The sequence below is a fragment of the Cydia splendana genome, chromosome 1, assembly GCF_910591565.1.
Source record: "Cydia splendana chromosome 1, ilCydSple1.2, whole genome shotgun sequence".
In the NCBI taxonomy this organism is placed as follows: Eukaryota; Metazoa; Arthropoda; class Insecta; order Lepidoptera; family Tortricidae; genus Cydia; species Cydia splendana.
Genome location: NC_085960.1, coordinates 6,159,297 through 6,182,194, shown reverse-complemented (window position 1 = coordinate 6,182,194; position 22,898 = coordinate 6,159,297). Strand labels below are relative to the sequence as shown.

Sequence of the window (22,898 nt, the reverse complement as noted above, 5' to 3'; positions counted from 1 at the left end):
CGCTGGAAAAAAATATATAACTTTTTTTTCTTCTTATCATCTAATATTTCGATTCCAATCCAATAGGTCTGTACGACGCTCGAGTAAATCCCGATTTAGCATCGTGGGCTCCCCTACTATAAGGGCCAATCATTGGAAGAGGCCGACTTACTCCGATATTAACTGGTTATGTAGGTACTTGTGGCCAACTCGTGTCGTAGTAAAAAAACTCTCATTTAATTCGAATAGCTTACTTTCCATTACTAATAAGTAATTATAAATACGTACAGTCACCTGCAATAATTTGTTACGTAGGCCGCACAAACAACGTAGGCCGCAAAAATATCTGACACGGTCTTATTTGTAGAGCCATAAGAGCGTGTCGCTTATTTTTGTGGCCTTCGAAGAGTGACATATTATTGCAGGTTACTGTACTAATGATAATGACAATAGAAAAACTTGATATTGCGTTGGGTTCGCGTCCTGAGGGTTATTTACCATCACACCGTGTTTTACCGGTATTTATTATTATTTAATGTGACATGACGTAGATAAACACTAGCCTATGTTTTTCCCCTCGCCTCAAACTATCACAATGCCAAATTTCATCTACTTAGGATACTAGGGACACTTTGGGATATAGGTACTACTCAATAAATCGCTGGCCCAATATTACAGGGTTCTATGTCACATTTTCAAGATAGTTGAAATTCCACTTAATGTCACTATGACAATGTTCAAATTTCAGTTCGATAAAAGTGAAACATAGAACCCTGTAATATTGGGCCAGCGAAATATCAACACGTGTTTGTCTCATTTAACATGGCCTTACTCGTAAACATGACACGCCATTATCGTTTTACCCATTTTTCCCTGCCATTGTAAAGTAACTTTTGCGGACTAGTTCTATAATCAAGAAGTAAATAAATCAGAACTTGGTCAAAGCATTGTATGATTTTTCGTTAAGATGTTATATATTTACTCGTGTGTTACATAAATAATTTATGTACTATTGAATATAATTTATTTATTTATTTACCTATGAGTAGATATTTTTATTTACACTACCGACTGACTTTTTCTACTTAGAATCGTGGAATCTTTGGGTCAGTATGAATAATATTTTTTTGCAGGTGTTCTATTGATTAAAAAACTTAAGTACCTATCAATGTATCTAGGTATATAAAGTAACAATTTAAGTAAGCTAAATAGATAAATTTAAACTTAAATTTGCACCATGAATCATTTGGACAAAAGGAGCACGCATTAAAATCTTGATCTTACCGTGGCCATAAAACAAAACCGGCTAAGTGCCTACTCGTAGTTTAGACGCCACGGTGAAAAACTCCATAGCAAAATGTATAATTATTATGTTTAAATGTGTTAGCGGTCAAATCTAACTCGTGGCAAAATAATTTTGCCTAGGACAGTCCTGTTTCGCTATAGAGAAACCTTAGAGTACCTCTCAACTCCATACATGAGTTTTAATACTAAGTAAGTTGAGTGGGGGGTATGGTATAACGTATTATTAAACTTTAAACCGCCGTAGACTGATTTATAAGACAGAAAATCGGGCTCATTTTGCTGCTGTCTGGTAATAAGACAAAACTTCGTGTAACTTCGTATACCACCGGCAACACGAGCACGCTCGATGGAAAATTCTATGGCGGTTAAAAGGTTAATAAGTTTGAAACTTATATAAGCTTTTTATGTATGTAAGGAGTGAGCACTCTATCTCTTTATGGTTTCGCCTAGTGGAAAAATAAAACGACCTCAACAACGAAACACAAGTCTTCTATCAACTAAGGCTGTAAAATGGAATGACAACGAGCAGGAATTTAAAACGAGAAACGTGTATCTTTATGAGCAATAAAAAACAAATAAAAATGATATTTATCAAAGATACTACTTAACTCATGTTTACTAGGCGGGTCACGTTTTGAATTACCGGCTAGACGGAATGAAAATCTCAGTCCGGGGCAATCTATATGTATATAGGCATTTGGATACATATTGAATGTAGAATTAGGATTCTAATGTAGACAAGGTTTTGTTTTACTTTGGACCTTTTAAATTTAAAATAAATGATATCATCATTTGTCATTAGTAGGTATAATTTAACCCATACTCATTACTCAATATTTTACGTGTGTTGCCAGTAAATTGACTTTTTAGTCGTAAATAGTTTCTTAACCAAAGTTTTTAGTTGCTGTCAAATAAATTGTAAATTCATATTTACTTGCAAAACTGTTATAAGACGAAACTACTTTATAATTAAATTAAAAACTAAACTAATCTAAATTAAAATACATCTAAATAAGGCCCCCGCGGCATTGTGCCAAAGATGCTGGCAGCATTCCCTCGCTAAATAGCAATACTAATGCGCTGCGAGAAAAAGCTGCCAGCTCTCTGGTCACCGGTAGTATCGACGAGCTTTTTGCACAGTTCTTTAAAAAGAACATGTGCGCTTCCCGCGGACCCCACGGCACCAATATAATAGAACATGAAATATCTATTAATTTTTATTATTTCTCTTGACTCCAAATACCAAGTTATATTTCCCGCTTTCAGTCATTTCGTGAGCTTCGACTAGTTTCTGGTTTACGTGAACAATAAATTGATTTATTCGAAAACCCCGAAATTTACGGAAGCCCATATATCAATTGAGACCCGTTATGTTGCGTTGCAACTGTGCGTTGAGCGTTGCATGATTGACTTCAATAACGGAAAACGTTAACAAAGATACAATGATACGTAAGATGTAATGTAAGTACCTAATACAAATTACACATTTTGTGGATCGAATACATTTTCTTGCTAACAAAAATATTTTATACGATAAGTATTCATCCAATTCAAAACTACTGGAGCGGAGCACATAAACGTCACAGTCTATCGAAAACTCTCGGAAAAATATAAAACGTTCGGTCTTTTAACGCACCATCTTTTATACTTTACCAAAGCTATTGAACTAGTCCAGGCACGTTCTACAGATATGTAAAGAGAATTTAATATTTAATCATATCGTCTCAGACTCCTAGTGGCTCCACCACGAATGAATGAAAGGGAAAGGTAGAAAGAACCTTTGTTTCTTTCAGAGCCTTAGCTGCATTTCGGAGTAAAGATTCATTTTTCGTACTATCAATGAAACGAATGAAGCGAGACGAAGTGAAGAGGTTTTTGAAATGAAACGTGAGGGCAATATTTTAAGTGCATGTGCCATGACATTTCGCAGTTATTTGAATTGCACTTAGATAGATTTGTTCAAACTCGGCATAAAAAATATAAAACTAATATAATGACTGTTATAACTTTGAGAAGTTTAGAGAGAGATTTTGGTTGAAAAAAATAGGGTATAGGCTCAGTTTTCTATATTTTTAACTGCCTAATCAGGTGTCTTTCTCAACAGTTTTTCGTCACAAAGTAAATGTTTGGTCGAAAATACGTACCGAAAATAGCATGGACAGTTGATTAGGGGCAGACAGATTGTGTTCAGTTTAAGTATCGGGAAAGGTCTAACGTCAACGCTGGTATTCTCATCTAATACGTAGCACTGGCCTCAGACCAACTGGTGTATGTATGACCTGCGAATGCTCATAGTTGTTATAGACTTCGAGATCGGGTTTAAACTGGTGAGGTTGAGCGCTTTGAGGAATTATGGACCAGACCGGTAAATAAATATTGAAAGCCAGTCAATACAGACGATTTGGTTGGATCCACCCACGTCTAGCAAACTGGCACTGATAGGAAATGTGTATTACTTTTTAATATGTGTACTAAATGTACTAACTTAAAAAAAAAACTCTGGCGGAACAGACGGGGTACCTTATCTGCTACTTCTGTTTCAGAGAGTTATTCCTTTTCCTTTTGATTGTGGTAACCAATAAACGTGCCGCAGCAAGCATAACAACCGCAAGTAACATTAAATTGTTTACTAAATTCAAAAACGTTAAAATTTTCCCAAACTTAACATTGAAGAAAATAGTTGTTCATCTTCAGACAAATCCGTTCGCACGACCTATGAAACCGTCGTGATTGTGTAAAACCAGAAACTAATTTAGAACGTGACAAATCAAACTTGCTGACGAAGCTTTCACACCGCTGTCAGCCTTACCTACCTATATGTACGTCGTACTATCCCCCATTTCCCACCCATCCGGACCGAGTCGGAGCGCATCTTACTATAATGAAATGAATTTGAAACTCCTTTACATTTATCGCACACTTTAATAGAAAAACGATCATTCCAAATTTATCAGTGACATGAATGACCTTTATTTTTCATAGATTGTTGATATTAGTTACTTTGCCTGTCCTGCGTCTAATTTCGGATCCCTTTGTTTGATTAAATTATTGAAAGTCATAATGTACCTAATGATTGTCAGATTATCATTACGAGTAGTCATAAATGTCATAATTCTGAAACCGTTAACTTTTCAGAATTTTCGAGAGGTTATTCTATAGATAGGTTAGGTTAAGTTAGGTTTGTTTTATGGCAATCCTAAAAAGTTAAGCGTTTCTGAGAAAAACCACATTATGACTAACTAAAATGCGGACAAACAATACATTTAAAAATTTATGGGAAACAATAGAGACCCGTCTAATTTAAATAGGTAGATTTTGTTTTCTCGTATAAATAAAATTATTTTCAACGGCTTACGTCATCCGTCACTACCACGCATTATCATTATCAAAAAGTGTATATGCTGTATCATGATCATGTCAAAGCACGTGCCATAAATACAGCTTTATTTTGCCTGCCGGGGTTGGATATTACGACAGTCAAATTATTATAAATTGCATGGAGCGCTTTTACCACGATAGACGTGCTGTCAGGCATATTATTGCTCTGAAGAAGCTTTGATCAACAGTTCATTTAAACATGGTTGTCATTACATGCCGCACTGAGTGTTGCCACAAACTTGATATTACTGACGAAACTTAAAAGCGTTGCTTTATGCTATGGAGAAGGAAACATTTTAACTTTTAACAGTGATCTTTCCAGTAAACACTAATAAATTTAATATTCTGTGGCGCTATAAAGCGTGCGCGTGCTTAAAAGCATTATTATTCAGAAAACTATTTCACGAACACAAACAACGGGATCAGCTCAAAGTTGAAGAAACTTTATTAAAATTTAGAAACACCCCAGATGCTTTGTCAACACTACCCCCTTCAAAGTTGATAAAAGAGTGGGTAATATAGCTGGGCACTTGAGCCAGATAAAAGCAGATGAAAAGCCTAGATTGAGGTCACCTTTCCATACTTGTTATGACGCTAGTGTAAATGGTAATGTGATATCAGCAAAGTTAGGGTGAGACGTGAAATGGCAAGCCGGAGACAGAAATAGATGTAGGAATAATGCCTACAGTATTGTTGTTTTTGGCTTAAGATGCAATGCATAGACAAAGCGGTGGAGCGACGCGCCGCAGAACACGACGATGGGGCTATTTCTTACTCTTATGTAAACGAGTAAATATGTAAGTATCTTAAGTTATGTGAAGAACTGCGTTGAGTATCGCATTAAGTACTTACAGAGCGAATAATAAACGAGACCAAGCAGACAGGTCTATAAAACATTTTATATATGCATTGCATTATGCATGGTCAAGTATTAAAAAAGAAAATAACTTTGAAAAAATAATAACGAGTAAAGTTTAGTCACAGAGTTACTACTTTTTAAATTAGGTACTATCTACATGGCAAATTAATCAAAAGTATAAACTCCATACAACGTAACCGTTTCTACCGTGCTAAGCAAGACCGTCTTAAACTATGTGGGGCCTTTGGGCACATAAGAATTTGGGGCCCTTTTGGATAGTAAAGAAAGCAAATTAAACTAAGTACATAATATTTTTCTACTATGATCTTCTACTTATTATGGGTAATCAAATATACTGTTATAATATACTGTCTGTCCTTCGGGGCCCCCTGAGGATGGGGGCCCTGGGCACGAGCCCCGTGTACCCTTATAGTATTGCCAAAACCTTTATGGATTGGTAATATGTGGTTAGTAGCATAGTATCGCAATAAACTTGATAAACAATATTTTAGTCCCAAACCAACGTAAACTTGTAAGTATACATGTGTGTTAAATTTGATAAGAACTTTGCGAGTCTTAGCGTAGCAATAAATACTAAAGAAGGGTAAGCAGCCGATAAAGTTGCTCTTAGTGTAATAAGGCTTTTCTCCGGGTAGGATGGAGAAACAAGCTTAGAATACTCTTAGATAAGACTAGGGGCAGGGACATACTCGTAATAATGTTATTTATCTACTCTTTTCGCCGGAAAAGAAAAAAATAGAATATTTACTTAGCAAAACATCGTAAGATTCTACTTACTGTGTTTTTTTTTTAATTTTGAATATGGAAATAGAAAAAAAATATGTTGCATATATGTACGGCCACAGACTAATTGTTGAGCCACTTAGGGTTTACTTTACATTGAAGATGTCATACTTAGTCAAAGCGTTAGTATTTTCAAAAAGAATAGATAGTATAGAGGGGTCCTGTCATTGTCAATTTTGTAGTCACGATACATTTACTGCCATCTATCGACACACGATTAAAACTTAAAATAAAATTGAAAATGTATAAAATAATCAAAATATGTTTACAGATAAATGATTCTTAATTTTTATTGTTCCATACTGACCCATGTTCCTTCACTGATATGTGTTAAAACTGTTAAATACCAAGCGGTGTCGTTAACGCCATCTAGCTGAGAATAGGCCAAAGGTAATGGCGCCATCTATTCGAGAATGACTTTTTCTTGGCCGTCCGAGGCACGTTTTTTTCTTAGACTTTATTTATCTTATACGGAGTTATATGTATCTCTGGTATTTTCAACCAAATTAGCTAGAACCCTAAATGACTCAACACTTAAAATCCGTGACTGTACGTAGATACATAAGATACATCATACAGGGACGAAATCTACTTAATCCCAAACATACAACTCGACTTATTATTTATGACACGGGTCGGATACATATTCACGTAATCATGATAGATCAAATCCACGTATGAAAAATGGGAGACCCCTTAAAATCTACTTCCGAATATGAAGGAACCTTTACCTTTATCACTTATACTCGTGGTACCTGAAAAAGGGTCCATTCATAAACGTAAGTGTGAGTAAGATTTACGACCAGCCGCTAGGTACTTCATTGAGGGGGCGTGTTAACAAAACATTTGGCTTTTTTCCAACGCGCTCGGCTTTATCTGCGATCGTTTCCTCATTAACTTTTATTCATTATTAATCGTACCAGACACTATTATGTGGTAATCAGTCATTTGGAAATATTATCTCAGAGGCCTATTGTTGTTTTCCTTCTTGTGTTTATAACCACAAGCTTTATGATATGTTATGTTGTTATGAGAGAATCAGAGTGACGTTTTAATAGGGTTTGTGTTTAATACTTGACTATTTTGTACACAATAACAGGTATAATAGGTATATACCCAGCGGGATTATTAAATAACTGACAGCGGCATCGGCCGACTGCGAGGCCCATTCAAACTTACATTTAGACATCAAGATGATGTCTTTTGTTATCAATTCGCCTGGAATACACGCGTGAATGATAATGATAAGTGAATGGTATCATATAGATATCACTACATACTTTCATCATTAAATTTGATAGATTTAACTCCCCTATACCTTTTTAAAAACTTAAGCCAAAGTAGGATTTCCGTATACAATTTATGCATAAGTTGCGTATATGTAGTTTTATAATCATCCTTTATAATCTTTAATTTTGTTACGTTAGGAGATTTTCTTTGCCTACATACTACTTCATTTTTTTCGCTATTAAGACCAATTCTCTCGAAAAACTATTCATTAAAATTGGTTCAGTCGTTTTGTACCTAGTTATCAGGGGAAATAAAGACGGGCTTTTTTTGCCGGGTCAAATACACAACCCTCCATATTCGGGTAAAAATGTTGTAACAAATAAAACTAAAATAAAAAGTTTGGAACATATAGAGGTCTGGAAATACCTACTCTTTCCAATAAAAGGTTGCATTTATTGCTAGGATGCTGACTTCTACAATGGAACTATGAATCTAGAAAATAGTCTCCGAGTTCTACAAGTATGATGGCACTCAAAGGCAAAATTTCATTGCAATCTCTTGCGTTCTGTCAGAGCATCTTCCGTGTCTTTTTAGAATAGGTATTTTTAGACTACGTAAGTAACGTCTTTGCAAGTTCTAAGTAACAAAGTGAATGCAAATTAATGCGGTACCTACATTTTGTTTTTAGTTGGTGAGCGCGACACAAATGAATTGAATTAAGTACTTGCCATGTTAATAGAATGAAGAACTTGGGTCGATAGAAAACATGTCTTTTACAAGGGTATATCAGCTTTGAGAGGCTGTTATAATACCTATGTTAGTAATTTAAGACATCGATTCGACTTGTTTTGAGCATATCGCATATCGCAAGAAATATTCATTTTATCAGACAAGTTAGTAGAATTATACGCATAAGGTTTCAATCAGAAAATTTAAATTTATAACCATTGTAAATGTCCATAGATGAACATAAGTAATTGCTGTGTTTGATCCAGGCACGTACTTAAAGTGTCATTCTATGGAACTTGCTAACTATGTAAACAAACCGCCTTATTGAATGAAATTGTCAATGAATGATTTATTTATTTATTTATTATTATTAATTATTAATATCACAAGAACGGTTACAGTACCTATACCAATTACACTTGCTACTACTTATACAATTATATCAATAGAATTTTTAAAAATTAACCACATCATAACATCATTAAAAATGATACAATTATAACAATAAAATCTCACATTACAAGTTTTCCATTCATCACCTATTATATCACATATCACACGTTCATTCACTCTCACTATAAGCGAGGCACCTAGACATTAGTTTAGGCCACTTATCCATGAAAATATCCACTTGTGGATTCGTGCGCAGGAGCCCGTTGAGTGAGTTGATCATGTCGCACAGCGGCGAGTTACTAGTGACTTTTGTTTACATAAGTAGTTAGCAAGTTCCATAGAATGACACTTTAATCCATCCATGATAAACATTGAAATGTTATGGTATTTGTTTCACACAATATAAAAACAAATTTTAAAACGTGCCATAATATTAAATAATTCGTCTAGTAAGGCCGCGCTTTTAGGCTCTGTGTCTGTGCTATCTTTACTTGGCTTATACACTATAAAAAGGTTACCCGTTTATTAGCTAAATGACACACTCTTCAACCATGCATAACAACTGTTTGGTTTATTAAAACAACCAATTCAATGCACTTTATTGCGCGAGAATCAGTTTTCCATGTAACTTACGTGGTTATGCTTGGTGGGGCAGAATATTTTAGTTGAAAGACGTAAAATTGCTAGTGGAATATCACGATTATATTGCATGTCTAGCAGGAATATTATCCTTTTATAACTTAGTGTAGTACGAATACGTAAGCTACCCTATGAATCCTCCAAATGAAGGAGGCGGAACCTCTAAACTAAAGGATCCATTAAATGTGAACCAGCGAGTAATGAATATTGCAGGCGAAAGCAACACGCGAGTAAATTAGCATTAATTAATTAGAGTTGGTTTCAAATGAAAATTTACCAGTTAATTGTTTATTATTTTATAACAGGATGGGTAAAATAAATGTTTTTACCTATCATCAATTGTGGAAGCATCTATTTTAATAGTAACTACATGCCAACTGCATTGAAACAGTCCATAAAAATTACAATACGAAGACCAAGTTATTCATTGAAATTTTTAAACATAGATGAAAGACAGGTAGGCATGTAATCTTGATCATATTGTTAATATATATAATCAAATCAATATGTTTAATTTGTTGGTTTCAAAGTGGAGTTACATGATATCGAATATTATGTTTGCTTTTAGTCCAGACTTATATGTGTAACTTGTAAACTTTGCGTAACTTGTTAAACCGCTTAACCTAGAATCCTAGACAAATATATTACGAAATTACGTAGGTAGGCATAATGAAGTCTCTTCGCTAAGAATAGTTAATATTAACGTACATTGCGTACCTAAATTCGGTTAAGTGACTTGTGAGGAAATACCAGCTGAGCCCTTTCCCAGATTTGAGAATTTTAGGTATATATCATAAGGACAACTGCAGGTTAGGCGAAAAACCCTGCGTAAATAGGTAACTCAGAAATCAAGGTTTCGTTCTCGACATTTTCCTCCTCCAAAACTTAACCAATCCTTATACACGATAATTTGGGAACGTTATGACAAAAAAATTATCTGTGTCTGACCGTTTTGATTCTTGTCTTTATTGTTGCCAATAATTTGTATGCCAGGCGTCTGTTTACGGCGCATTTTCTTGACCGTTTTTAGCGTTGTTTGAACTAATTTAGTTCTTATAAAACCATATATAATTTACAAAAACCAAAAACAAAAAAAAAATACAGACACAGGTAGTGGTAGGTTTTTAAAAAGCGTTTTTCAATTAAAAGACACGTCGAGATCGCGTAGTCTGTTTCTAATGCTAAAAAAACTGAAAAAAACGAACTATAATACCAGACATAGATAATTATAATGTTACTTGAATGTGCCTGTAGATTATCATGTTATTTCAGAATGTCGTTTTATAATGATTGTCCATTAGGTACAAGCGGCGGCTTTTTGGCGACGGGTTCGTGCGACCCATATATGTAAGTAAATGAAAGTTAGCAGTAGTAGTAAACACTTTATTGCACAAAACAAGTACATAACACAGAGAGAATACAGTAAATGTAAATTTAATTAGTACTTTATATTTTTGCGATTATTTCTGTTTACGTCTAAGATTTAACCAGGTCAAAAAAATTACCCTTCCATAGAAAATGGACCAGCCTAAATGTATGATTTTTTTTCGCGATTTAGGTGTTGGTCCCATAGTAAAAGTTGCTCAGTATAATCCCAAAATCTTCCTGGCAACGGGAAGGCAGTAATTTTTTAGCTACTCTGTATACATGACCCTTTTAAGGGTTCTGTTGTGGAACAAGGCTTGTAACTTAGCGTTACTCCGCCATCTGTCGATGGGTTGTGTGTAGGTAGTTTAGCGCCGGCGATGGTCGTAACTTAAATAATTGCCTTTGTCTCGGGTGTCTGGCCTTTTGGAGGTTGTTTGTTAGTTAAGGACAGGACATTAAGGCGGTCTTCACATTGGATGCGAATTCGCACGTAGCAAATCGCAATAACAGTGAGGGATAAAGGCACTGTCCGGGACACCTGTGAACTCACGCGAGTCTTGCGACATTTTTACTTGACTACTTGATTCAGAACAGTCTAAACTAAAAAAAACTAACTAGCTAACTATTTTGGCTATATCCAAAGAATCTTAGAACAGATAATCTATATAAATATTTTACTATTCGTTTGTTTACTTGGGTTCAATTCCTGTTTTGGTTATATTCACAGTTGGGTTTTTGTTAATCTAGATCTTAGTAAAAATAATAATATGAATGTATTATAAGAAACAACCAGTCTATTTAAGTCAAATAGTCAGGGTAGACATGAGTCTACAACCATAATTTGGACCTCCGGTAAGCCAAGAAATATGCAAAGCTATGTGAACTGCCAAATTTAAGCTAACAATGTAGTTTAGTAATAACAAAACGGTCTGAGGTCAGTAGGTATAGGTATACCTAGTTCCAAACTTGGCTAACTTTCAAATAAGTTCCATTGCTGTATCTTCGAAAGTGGGGTAATTTAAAAATGACTAATATCTATAAAACCAGAAGCAATTCAACATAAGTGCTTCTAATTTAGTATATAATTCCCATTTTCCCCCGCTTCCAAAGTTACCCTAATGCATCTTACCATTACCTTTTATGTCTCAATGAACTTAAAAAAACTATATTTTAACATTTATGTTTTCGGTAGGAGATGTATATTATTTATACACTATTTTATTTTATGACACCCAAGATGAATAAGCTCCATTAAGAATTTCACAAGATGTGAGCGATATTGATAGTCCTTTATTGTTCCCTCGGTGTCGGCAATAAAGCTGTGACGTAAACCCCTATAAAAGATTTGAAAAGAAAACGTATCTTTTACGGATTTAATTTCGTACACGTTACGTTTCCAATAAAACCCTACAGGCCTACGAAGAAACCTTCTGGTCTTTAAATAATTAGATGTAAGGTTGCTTTTTGTATGATATTTCGGCAAATAAGTTATCCATTACATAAGTATTTTTCTCGGTATACAATTTGTTAAGAAATCTATTTTATGAGTACTAAAAACATTTTTGTGATCAAGAACTTAGTTGGGATCTATCTATATTTTATGGCCTAAAAATATTTATCTCTTTACCTGAAAATCATATTCCAGGGTTATCTTACTTCTATAATATACAAACTTGGTAGACGAGATTATTTTAGCAACTTTATTTTCAGTTTCATAACTAAGTTAGTCAACGAGGTGAAACCCGTATACAGGGTGGTCCAAACCTTAACATCCAAATATTTTTTTTTATTCCTTACGTCGTGGGGTATCAGAATATACCCCATGTATGTTAGCCGATTTCTCGTAGTTTTCGAGTTTTTTTTTATTTTAACTTTTGTTAAGAAATTCCGGGGTGATGCAATTAATTTATTTATAAAAAAGGATGAACTTTTTTGAATGTTTCTTGTAACATAATCCTTGACAAACTGCGCAGTTGCAAAAAAAATTGAGTTGGATTTTTTTTTTAAAAACCTCAATGTTTGGACCACCCTATATAAGGTGACCGTCTAGAAGCTCTTTTGTCGCTTCTAACTCCTACGTTTTTACTCATACTCTATCAAAAGGTACGTAGATCAGAAGGAGCGAAGCTTTTCCCTTCTAACTACATATATCTGAGCGACGTGCGTATACAAACAAATGTACGAGAGAGGAGAACCTTCTCGCAATAGGACAATATTTATTTTTAATAGCCTATATTCAGTCCCTATGCTGGACAAAGGGGAGGCCTGTCTCGTAATATTCTATTAATATAGGTAAGTATCATGTTAGTAAAATATTTGTAGTCTTAATATCTGTAAGAAAGAAAAAGATTTAATAATTCTTTGCTAACTTATTTTTGTGCCACCCCATATGTAAGTATACGTAACACATTCTCTTTTTTTTTCAAAGGTAAATGGCGACTGAAAGAAGCTCGGCTCGGGCTGACCTTAAGGAACCGTAATTCCGCCCTTCATTACTTTTTGCTTATATGGTCCTATTCATATTTGAACTATGGCGTTCTATTTATCAATATTTTCCTATAAGACCCTCGCAATATGTTTCATAAGAAGTCCGCGTATTGGTGGTGAATGGGCAGAAAATCATTAGAGTGCTTTTAATTTATTAGAGTGCACTTCATATATTTTAGTCGTGTAGATATAAAAAAATAAAAGATGCTAGGCTAAATAAATACTCAAATATTCTTCACGCGACCCGACTATCAAACTATTAAAAGTCCTGAAGACTTGCGAGTCTTTACACCTTGTAGCTAACTTGTAGCTAAAGCTAATTCACAACACAACTATTAATGACTAATTACCTAATTTTTGTACAATTTTATAACGTCATTTATGCAGCATTTTATACAGGGCGAATTGTTACATCTGACCATACTCTGAGTGATGAATATATAGGTCATACTGAACTACATCACCATGAAGCTATAAGATTCGACGAAATGTATGAGACAGCAGTTTTTTCTTGCGTTTTCGGGATTGGCCCCATTGTAAAAGGTGTTCAGTATGACCTACAGGTATGCACCTCTTCGAGTAAGACATAACAAAATCACTCTGTATACATGCAGGCAGAAGTAGCGTTTAAATAATTGCCTCTAAATTTCATAAATTCTGCACCCCACCCTGAACAAAGGCTCAAGTGCGCATTCATTTCACGCCTGCCTCGTAATGTTTTTCTTTGTCTCGGATAATAAATATGACAATAATTCCCGAACGCCTTTTACGGTGTTACAAAAGGTAACTCGGAAAGCCGACGGAACGATGTGACTGAGAATTTCTGAATAACGAAACGCGGCAAATCCACTTACCTACCTGCCAACAATTTTTATTTTACTTGCTTCCTATTTTGCTACTTCTGTGTGATTTTTATTATATTTCATGTAAAAGCATCGTAATGTCAATGCGGCTAAATCCGTCTGTCGGAAAATCTATATACAAGCACGAGCAAATCCATACCAACAGTATTTACACTTATTAACTCACATTTATAGACGGGTCTAACGCGACGTGAGTTAATATGTGTTCAAAACGCGAAAGTCTAAAATATAGTATTTACACTATTGTCAAGTTCATTGATAAGTAGCGATTACTTTTAGTTCCAGCAGTCAAAGGCATCTGGTGTTCTGGAGATGTAGATTGAAAAAAAAACGCTCGTATACGGAATTTTCCGCAAACGGATTTGGCATCGCATCTTAATCAAAATATATCTAGACAAACACAACCAAGCCATCGCCAAGACAAACAATTTTTTTACCCAACTAACTCAGAATATATACGTATGCTTATATATTCTATTCTAATTTAATTGTTTAAGTTTTTCTTCTTAGGGCCGGTTTCACCAAACCGTCTGTCAACGTCTGTAGATCGTTCAGTTCTTTATGATAAGATGACAGCAGAGCAGCTCTCCCCGCATGTTTAACGTTGCCTTGCATTGTGCCTGGTCAAATCCACCCTTTTACTATTTCCTTCACCTCATGATACAACTTTGATTATCCTTTTCGATACTTCATCTAGGTAACTTTTTTCCTAGTCGGAAATGATAAATAATATTTACCAATTGAGAAGAAAATCGGCACATTTATATTTCATTCTGGCCGACTTCCTAGTACTTATTCCAAAAATAAGATATATCTCAAACTATATTTTTGCCAATAAATATTAGGCAGCAGATATAACACATTAACTTTACACATTTAGCTTTTGCATCAAATCCGGTAGTTCTGATTTTTTGCAGACTTGTTTAAAATGATGTTGGCTCAATGAATAATCCATGTCCATAATCCACCCAAATTTAATCAAGCAAGTATATATTGCACTATGTCAATCGATACTAACTTATTGCATTTCTTCCTGGGGTGGCACAGCGAAAACAACACTCCTAACCCTAGAAAGAGCCCAGAGAGCCTTACTAAAGGTAGCTACCTCCCGGCCCTTCTTATACCCTACTGACCTCCTTTATAAATCATGTGAAGTACTAACAGTTCGTCAATTATATATATTAAGCACAACACTAAAGCAGCACGCCAGAACTCCTTTCAACTCTGAATATGTATCCATGTATCCAAACAGTACAAAGAAAACACATTTTTTCATCTAGATTTTTTGTCTTTTTAGGTCCATTTTTGTACAACAGGCTAAATGCAATACTAGACTTATACCCACTAAGCTATGCTTGTTGTAAGAATACTCTACGACGCGCCCTTCAAAAAATGACGTACGATGATACAGAGAATAGGTTCTCTAATAGTCGTAAAATTATTACCTAATACTGTTCTGTGATTTTTAATACTTAAGAACCTACTTGTTTGTTAAGGTGATTACAGTTATTTTGTGTAATAAATATAGTTCATAATTAAGTGAATAATTAAAAATAAATAAATTTAATATTGTCCTTCGCTGCCTGAAACACAGGGAATCCTAGTTCAGGCATCTGTAAAACACGTGTCTCTATGTAAATTCTTAGTATTTAAGAACAACCATTGTACTATACTTTTTTCAATAAATTATTTGTATTTGTATTTGCATGTTTGAGACCTCCAGCGCTGAACGTAACTTTGTCAAAAATCGAAAAAACCGCGAATATTTCGGATTTTTTTTTACTTGAGTGAGTATAACCCTAAAGGACTAGTTTTTGATGTACCTTTTGTAAGACATTTTTAAAGTAGACTAAATTTGCTACAATACGAGACTAGAATTGTCTGTGTAGATCTAATAGTTTCAGAGATAAACCTTTCAAAATTTATAATTTTGAACTTGAATTCGTAGGCTACGTGAGTGCAGTGAGTAAGCACTTTTGTCTCAGGCGATGCCGCTTGGCATAATTGTTCCTAAGGTCAAACAATGCTGATTTGGCCCGGTATCCACGAGATCGTATCGTTCGTACCCCCCAAAAGGAGGGGAAAGGGTTGGCTCCCCGGATCCAATCTATACTATAGTTCTTCCTGCTCTTGTATGTACTAGATGTATCTCTAACAAAATGTTCCTACTACAAATCACACTTGTCAATGGTCCTCTACCAATACAAATAGGTAGGTACCACACGTAACTGTTTGCACGCCAAACCCATGAATCTATCGTTACCACCAGTCGTTTAGCCGCGACCGTAACGGGCAGAAGTAATGTACTGAAACACGTTAACTACCGAACTAGCTTAGTTTTATTACCATCCCGCTCACTCGGTCGAATGCGGTCTTAAAAGATACGTAGAAGGCAAAAATTAAAGGAATAACTTTAAAAAGTATCTGTTTATACCCTGTCTAAAACATATTTGACTATCTCTAACTCTTATTAAGTTATTACTCTTTTAGGTAACTTAAGCATAATAAATATTATTATGTATGATAGATAATTTGAGTAAATCAGAGTTAGGTGTATTCAGGTAACTTCGGCAATTGGGTAATCCCGCAAATAATTTCAAAAACTCATATAACGATGCAATAATAGTCCCTTTTCGAAATTATCCGCCACTTTTTGTGTTTTTTTCCTTTCGGAATTACCCGAATACATCTTAGCCGTATTTCGGTTTTCCTTATGACGCTAATTTGTAAAGAAAATTGATTAGTTTTAGCAGCCCGGATAATAATTTGCCCCGAAACAATCTCTAAAATAGATTCTAGAATATTCGTCCAAGACCAAATGTAAAGAAACTATAGAGAAAGGTCTGCTTGAGTCCCGCAGCAAAAACTATCTAGGGAATTATTTGCCAACACCGCCAACTTTAACGTCTATTTGGCAAGTTTATGAATTTTATGATTCAACTTTTTGTACCTTTGTTGTGTCTGAAATGTAAGTAACTGAAAAACGAGAGAGTTCTTATAGATGACGAAGCTCAATTTATTATCGAACATTATTTATGGCATGTTTATGCCTGAACCTTATACTTCGAGTTACATACACATAAATAAAATTGAGGATTGGGAAGTAGTTAGCATTCGACAATCGAAAACTAACAAACCGTGGATATTAGGTTAGTAACCCACAAAAAACGCCGCGCTTTTTATGAAATATAAGTACTTACCGGCGGCATGTATGGTAAGTATATTTCATTTGAACTAAAATATGTAATATATATGAACAATCACTAACGATATTTCGCAAAGAAGATTCGTAAGTCACACGCGAACTCGCACGTTTTATCTTGAGCCGGGCAGCTGGGACAGCAATAACCGCTAGACGGCCACTAGACGCAAAAAAAAAACATATAAAATATCCCCTTTCAATCAGAAACTCGGTATCAACACAAAACCTCCGACCGTTGCTAACATAAGTGCTCCTTCACATGGGATTCAGAAAAGTACGTGCAACTACAGTATCCTAACTTCATAATAAACTTGATGTTCTCTCGATGCCCTATATAGTTTGGTTAGTTAATTCGGTCACGTTATAATGTATGGGGCAGACAAACAAATTATAGCCAGCATTCAATGAATGTAGTATGATACCTTTGGGTATGGTGCTGTACGCACACTATTGTCCCATCCCCTCCCCCTGACCTGACGCAACTGTAAATACAAGCATAAATATTTTATCAAATTTACGGGGATCGGTACCTACTACATATTCTGCCACAGGATGACAAAGGAAACTTAAAAGACTTTAGAGCCCATATGGCAATTATAAAAAGAAAGTACTTAGTCAATAAACTGAATTCAGGAATACTGCTGTGTCTAAAAGAACCTTTCTAAATGTCTTGTTTACTCCAGTAAAACTTGGTAACTTAGAATTTATGTCACACGTGTTACAATTTAACGCTTAACTTGGAAATCCCAGTCGTTTCTAAGCGGCCCCGGAGAATAAGTAGATTATTAAGTGGATTGTCATGTTTGTTAAGAATTAAGTCGAGCACTTGAATTGTACAAAGTTCATGTTATTGTAGGAACCTAATATAAATATCGATTTCATAGTATTGTTGTAATTAAGTTGCTAGTCGCATTTCTCAACCGCTTATCGTGAAATTTGGTGAGTAGGCTCGATAATTATACCTAGGTACCTATACTTTTTTGTGGATTCACTTTTTCGACAAGTGTATTTAAAATATTTTACGTTCTTTATTTAATAATAAATGAACTTTTCACGTAAATCTTACTCGTGAAATAAACTACATACGAAAATCTTGTATTTTAAACACTGTGGCAAAAAAATATCCCAAAAACCGAAGCGCAAGCTAAATACCTGTGCAAGCAACTATTTGAACTATTTATAACAACTTTCAATCTGCCAAATAAGATTTAGGTACTATACGTCTTACGAGCAAATTCTGAATAGGTACCTAATTCTCATAAAACTAGGTAGAAAGTTATTGTCAATATTAAAATACGAGCCTATGTGAAACGGTTTAAAAATACTTACAGGAAAAATTACGAGTCCTATGGTAAACCATAGACGTTTATAATTAAATGTAACGAAGAAAAATTACTTAGACCTAGCTGCTATTATAAATATATAAAATATAAACCATATGACGTTAAATAACATCTTGTTTATGATATTTTAATCCCATAGTGCTTTGTGTAGAAGAGCATTGAAAATAGTCATACTTATACTTTAAGTTCGAGGAAACCTGGAAAGCACACGTGCCAAGTGCATAAAACCAAACGTGCGATAAAACCGTACCCACTCAAATCAGAACCTCACTCCACACCGAAACTCACTCCCGAAGTCGTTCCCTATGCTCTGAAGTAACAAGTCCTCGTGACTCTGAGAGGGCTGCAATTCTCGACCGTACACGTTGATGCCCTCTAGCGTCATGAACATGTGAATATTGTTCGCTAATAAATAGCCTCCTGTGTCCCCGACTTGCGATTGGTACGCTGGTGTATCGTACAGGAGCATCACTCGGTCCCATCCAAATCTGTTAAAAGATAATTTTGTTTTGAGGTAGCCAGCGCTCTCTGTTGGCGAGTAGGTAGTTAAAGTCTCCTGGTTTTGTTATGTTTGATAACAGCGCCATCTCGTGTGAGATAGCGGTACTATCACAGGCTTCACCTTAGTACTTTGGTGTGTGTACTGATGAACAGAACGCTTTTTAAGCCTAAAAAATAAATCTTATTTCTAATTATTATTATAATTTTGTGTGGTAAATAAAACATGTACCTTAATATCACCGATCCGATGTCCAAAAAAAGGAAAAATACCTATAACTAGACTTACTTGTATACTGGTAGTTGAGATACGTTTTCAGATTCTCCGTGTAATTTCGGCCGGCGTCCGATGTTGTATCCCAAGGAGTGTAAATAATGTCTTCTTTCTTCAAGTAGTTTGCTAAGCTCTTCATCATGAGGTGGCAGGTGGACATGCCGGCGACGTTGACTTGCGCCTCGGGCTCGATGATGAGCAGCAGTTGTTTCCAGTCAAAACTAGATGGCGTGCAAATAAAATGTGTCAGTGCTGGGCCACTCTAGTGCGAAAAACCGTGAAGGAGTGCAAAGGGCGAAAGTATCCTAATTTTAAAGCCTAAACAACATTAGTTTTGAATATTTTTTGTAGGTACAGCTACGTTTTATCAAATGGGGGACCATGATGTTTTTTTACCTAAAAACTGTACCTAGGCACACCTGGATTCGCTGTTGAATAACCTAGGTAGGCACTTAGGTGGTACTGGAGTGTTAGGATAGACACCTGATAATTAAAAATAAATTTCTCTTATTACCAGAGCTCGGACAGGGTGAGACGTGAGCTATCTAATCTACTAATACCTTTGAACGAGCAATTCTTGTTTAAATTTATTTTCGTGTTGTTACTATTTTTATTCTGCATGTACAATTATTACATTTATAAAGACGTAACACTAAAGATAGTGCGTGGTTAAAATTTTAGGTACCTATTATGAGACAGTTTGGAGACAGTGTCACTTTGATCTTTGGGCCTGTCAACAAAAGGCATTTTTGAATTTTGGTAATTATGAAACTAATGCATTTTCACTTTCAGTCTTAATAATAATTCGGTATTTGAAGTTATTGTTCATTTTACCAACTATACAATTTGGATATCGGATGTAATGTGTAAATGTTATTATGACATTTTATTGTATTGAAAATAAGTCATATTGGGCATTTTGGAACAAAGACAATTTGAGATTTAGTAAAATAAGTAAATGGGCATTATGATATTTGGCTGTAACGAACTGGAATCAAATAGCTCACCCTTTCCGAGCTCTGCTCATTATAATTTTGACCGCAGCAGTGTAACTGGCTGTGATATCCTTGATACCTATTAAAACACTTTAATTTTCATTTCAGAGTACATAAAAAAAGTGATCACTTCCGGTTAAATAGATATTCTACTGACTAAATTGTTTGCCAGACTATATATCTCATAGTCTCATTATCATCAAGTCGGAATACGATAAATAATCTAATAATTTCGAGGGAGCTCTTCAGATATTATAGGCAGACCTATAGTGATTTCGGTATTTTTGAACCTTTAGTGATATCGGAAAGCATCATTAATAGAGAGAAATAAACGTTAAGCACATTGTGTGGAATGTGTGCTGGTTACGGCGTCTTGGTAAAGTTATGGGCTGTTAGACAGAGAGTATGTAGCATTTGTATCGATTTACCTCCCTACTTTTATCCCTCTGATATCCAATATTGACATCTATGACAGATAATGACAGATTATGATTTATTGATTTACGAGGCAAGCCTCGGAGGCAAGCACTTTACAAGAATTTTCACTGTACGCACATGTTTGTTTCCTTACAACGCGTACCTAAGTATTTAGGTATAGTCTGTCGATTTGTAACTGGCCCCGAGCCGCTAATCCTTTGTTTATTGTTAATTAAAACCGCACGTGTAAAAAAAGGGTCGTGTAATTCTCTACGGTTACTGAGTGCTGGCGAGTCGAACCAGTCTAAAATATGTCATCCAGATGCGTAACAAAGGCGCGTTATCGGAGAGCGCACCTACACTGGTTTTTTGAGCGTTGGACTAGCCCACGCTCAGATGCCAATTAGAATAATTAAGACCCTTTTTGCAGGTAAGTAGCACGTGCGGTTTTACAACAATACACAAAGGATTAGCAGTTCGGGGCCAGCTACAAATCGACAGACTATAGGCACAGTCGAAAGCTTTAAGAGTCCTTACTCCTACAGACGAGCGTATTTTGCAAAATGCTTCCTTTTTCATTTAAGATTACGACGTAACTATTAGTATTTATTCAAAAACTGATAACGTACTTAAATAATCATTTCTTAAACTAGGGGCTGAAAACGTTCAAATTTTCATTTTCTCTTTTTGAACCTAAAATAAATGAGTTTTCTTAGGAGTCTTTTTCAAATTTTGCAGTGAGAAGGGTCGTTTCGGTTCTCAATTTTGCAGTAAACAAGAATCATTTGGTACATGAATGATTACAATTCAACTCACCATATCTTGTACGAGGGGCTGACATGCTTGAAAATCGAAGATTCATTTAAAAAAATTGATAAAAAACCTTCCGAGTTTTCTTCATTTTTTTGGTGAAAACAGGGTTACATTACATTTTTTTATCGCAAATTGGACTTATATTTTGCCCCAAAAATAATATTTTATCAAATTGTAACTTTATGTCTACTCATAAAAAAAAAATCATAACTATAGGACCTACCTAGCCGTAAATCTATATTTTTTTAAAGACGTATAAATCACGCTGCACCGACACCGCGCGCTCAGTCTCCGCCGAGTGCGCTTAGGGGACGGACCTGTGCTCGACCGTCAGGCGTTCGTTGCTTTCGTAACCATTGAGAGAGTTCCGAGAAGTGCTGTATACTATGATTAGAAAATCTTGATCCAAGGGTGTACATTTTTTACACCATATTTAATTTTAACAACCGACTCTCGCTTATGTGATAGATTTTCAGTGTTACTTGAATTCTGGTTAGGGTTTGCATTTTTATTATACCCGGACGACCTGGATGATGTCCAGGTTCTCATGATGGAGTCAGGAATGGTCACCGAACTCCTAATCTACTCATCATAACTCCATCGTGTTTGGGCTCAATAGATTTTCCTTGACGAACACCATCGATCTAGATGAAGTCCAGGTTCTCATGATGGAGTCAGGAGTTGGTCACCAGAACTCCTAATCTACTCATTAACACTCCATCGTGTTTGGGTTCAAATGATTTGCCCTGACGAGCACCATCTATCTAGATAAGGTCCAGGGTCATGAGACCCTTCTGGTGACCAACTTCTGACTCCATCATGAGATGGTCACCAGAAGTCCTAATTTACTCATCATAAGTCCATCGTGTTTGGGCTCAATCGATTTGCCTCGACGAGCACCATCTATCTAGATGAGGTCCAGGGTCATGAGACCCTTCTAGTGACCAACTCCTGACTCCATCATGAGATGGTCACCAGATGTTCTAATCTACTCATAATAACTCCATCGTGTTTGGGCTCAATAGATTTGCCCCGACGAGCACCATCGATCTAGATGAAGTCCAGGTTCTCATGATGGAGTCAGTAATGGTCACCGAACTCCTAATCTACTCATCATAACTCCATCCTGTTTGGGCTCAATAGATTTTCCTTGACGAACACCATCGATCTAGATGAGGTCCAGGTTCTCATGATGGAGTCAGGAGTTGGTCACCAGAACTCCTAATCTACTCATTATCACTCCATCGTGTTTGGGCTCAATCGATTTGCCTCGACGAGCACCATCTATCTAGATGAGGTCCAGGGTCATGAGACCCTTCTGG

General features: G+C 35.6%; 1 protein-coding gene and 1 long non-coding RNA gene across 4 annotated transcripts in view; one reads left to right on the top strand and one right to left on the bottom strand.

Annotated features, from left to right (window-relative positions):
• Positions 1-21,719, top strand: part of LOC134790208 (uncharacterized) — a 488,662-nt gene extending 466,943 nt beyond the window's left edge. For all 3 annotated transcript variants that reach the window (XR_010144163.1, XR_010144164.1, XR_010144165.1), the window contains exon 2: positions 21,285-21,719. This is a non-coding gene — a long non-coding RNA (uncharacterized LOC134790208). The remainder of the gene's footprint in view (positions 1-21,284) is intronic.
• LOC134789944 (atrial natriuretic peptide receptor 1) overlaps positions 1-22,898 on the bottom strand; it is a 245,932-nt gene that overhangs the window by 168,956 nt on the left and 54,078 nt on the right. Inside the window, exon 4 of the mRNA XM_063760684.1 lies at positions 19,367-19,572. Coding sequence (XP_063616754.1) covers positions 19,367-19,572 — 206 coding nt within the window. The remainder of the gene's footprint in view (positions 1-19,366; positions 19,573-22,898) is intronic.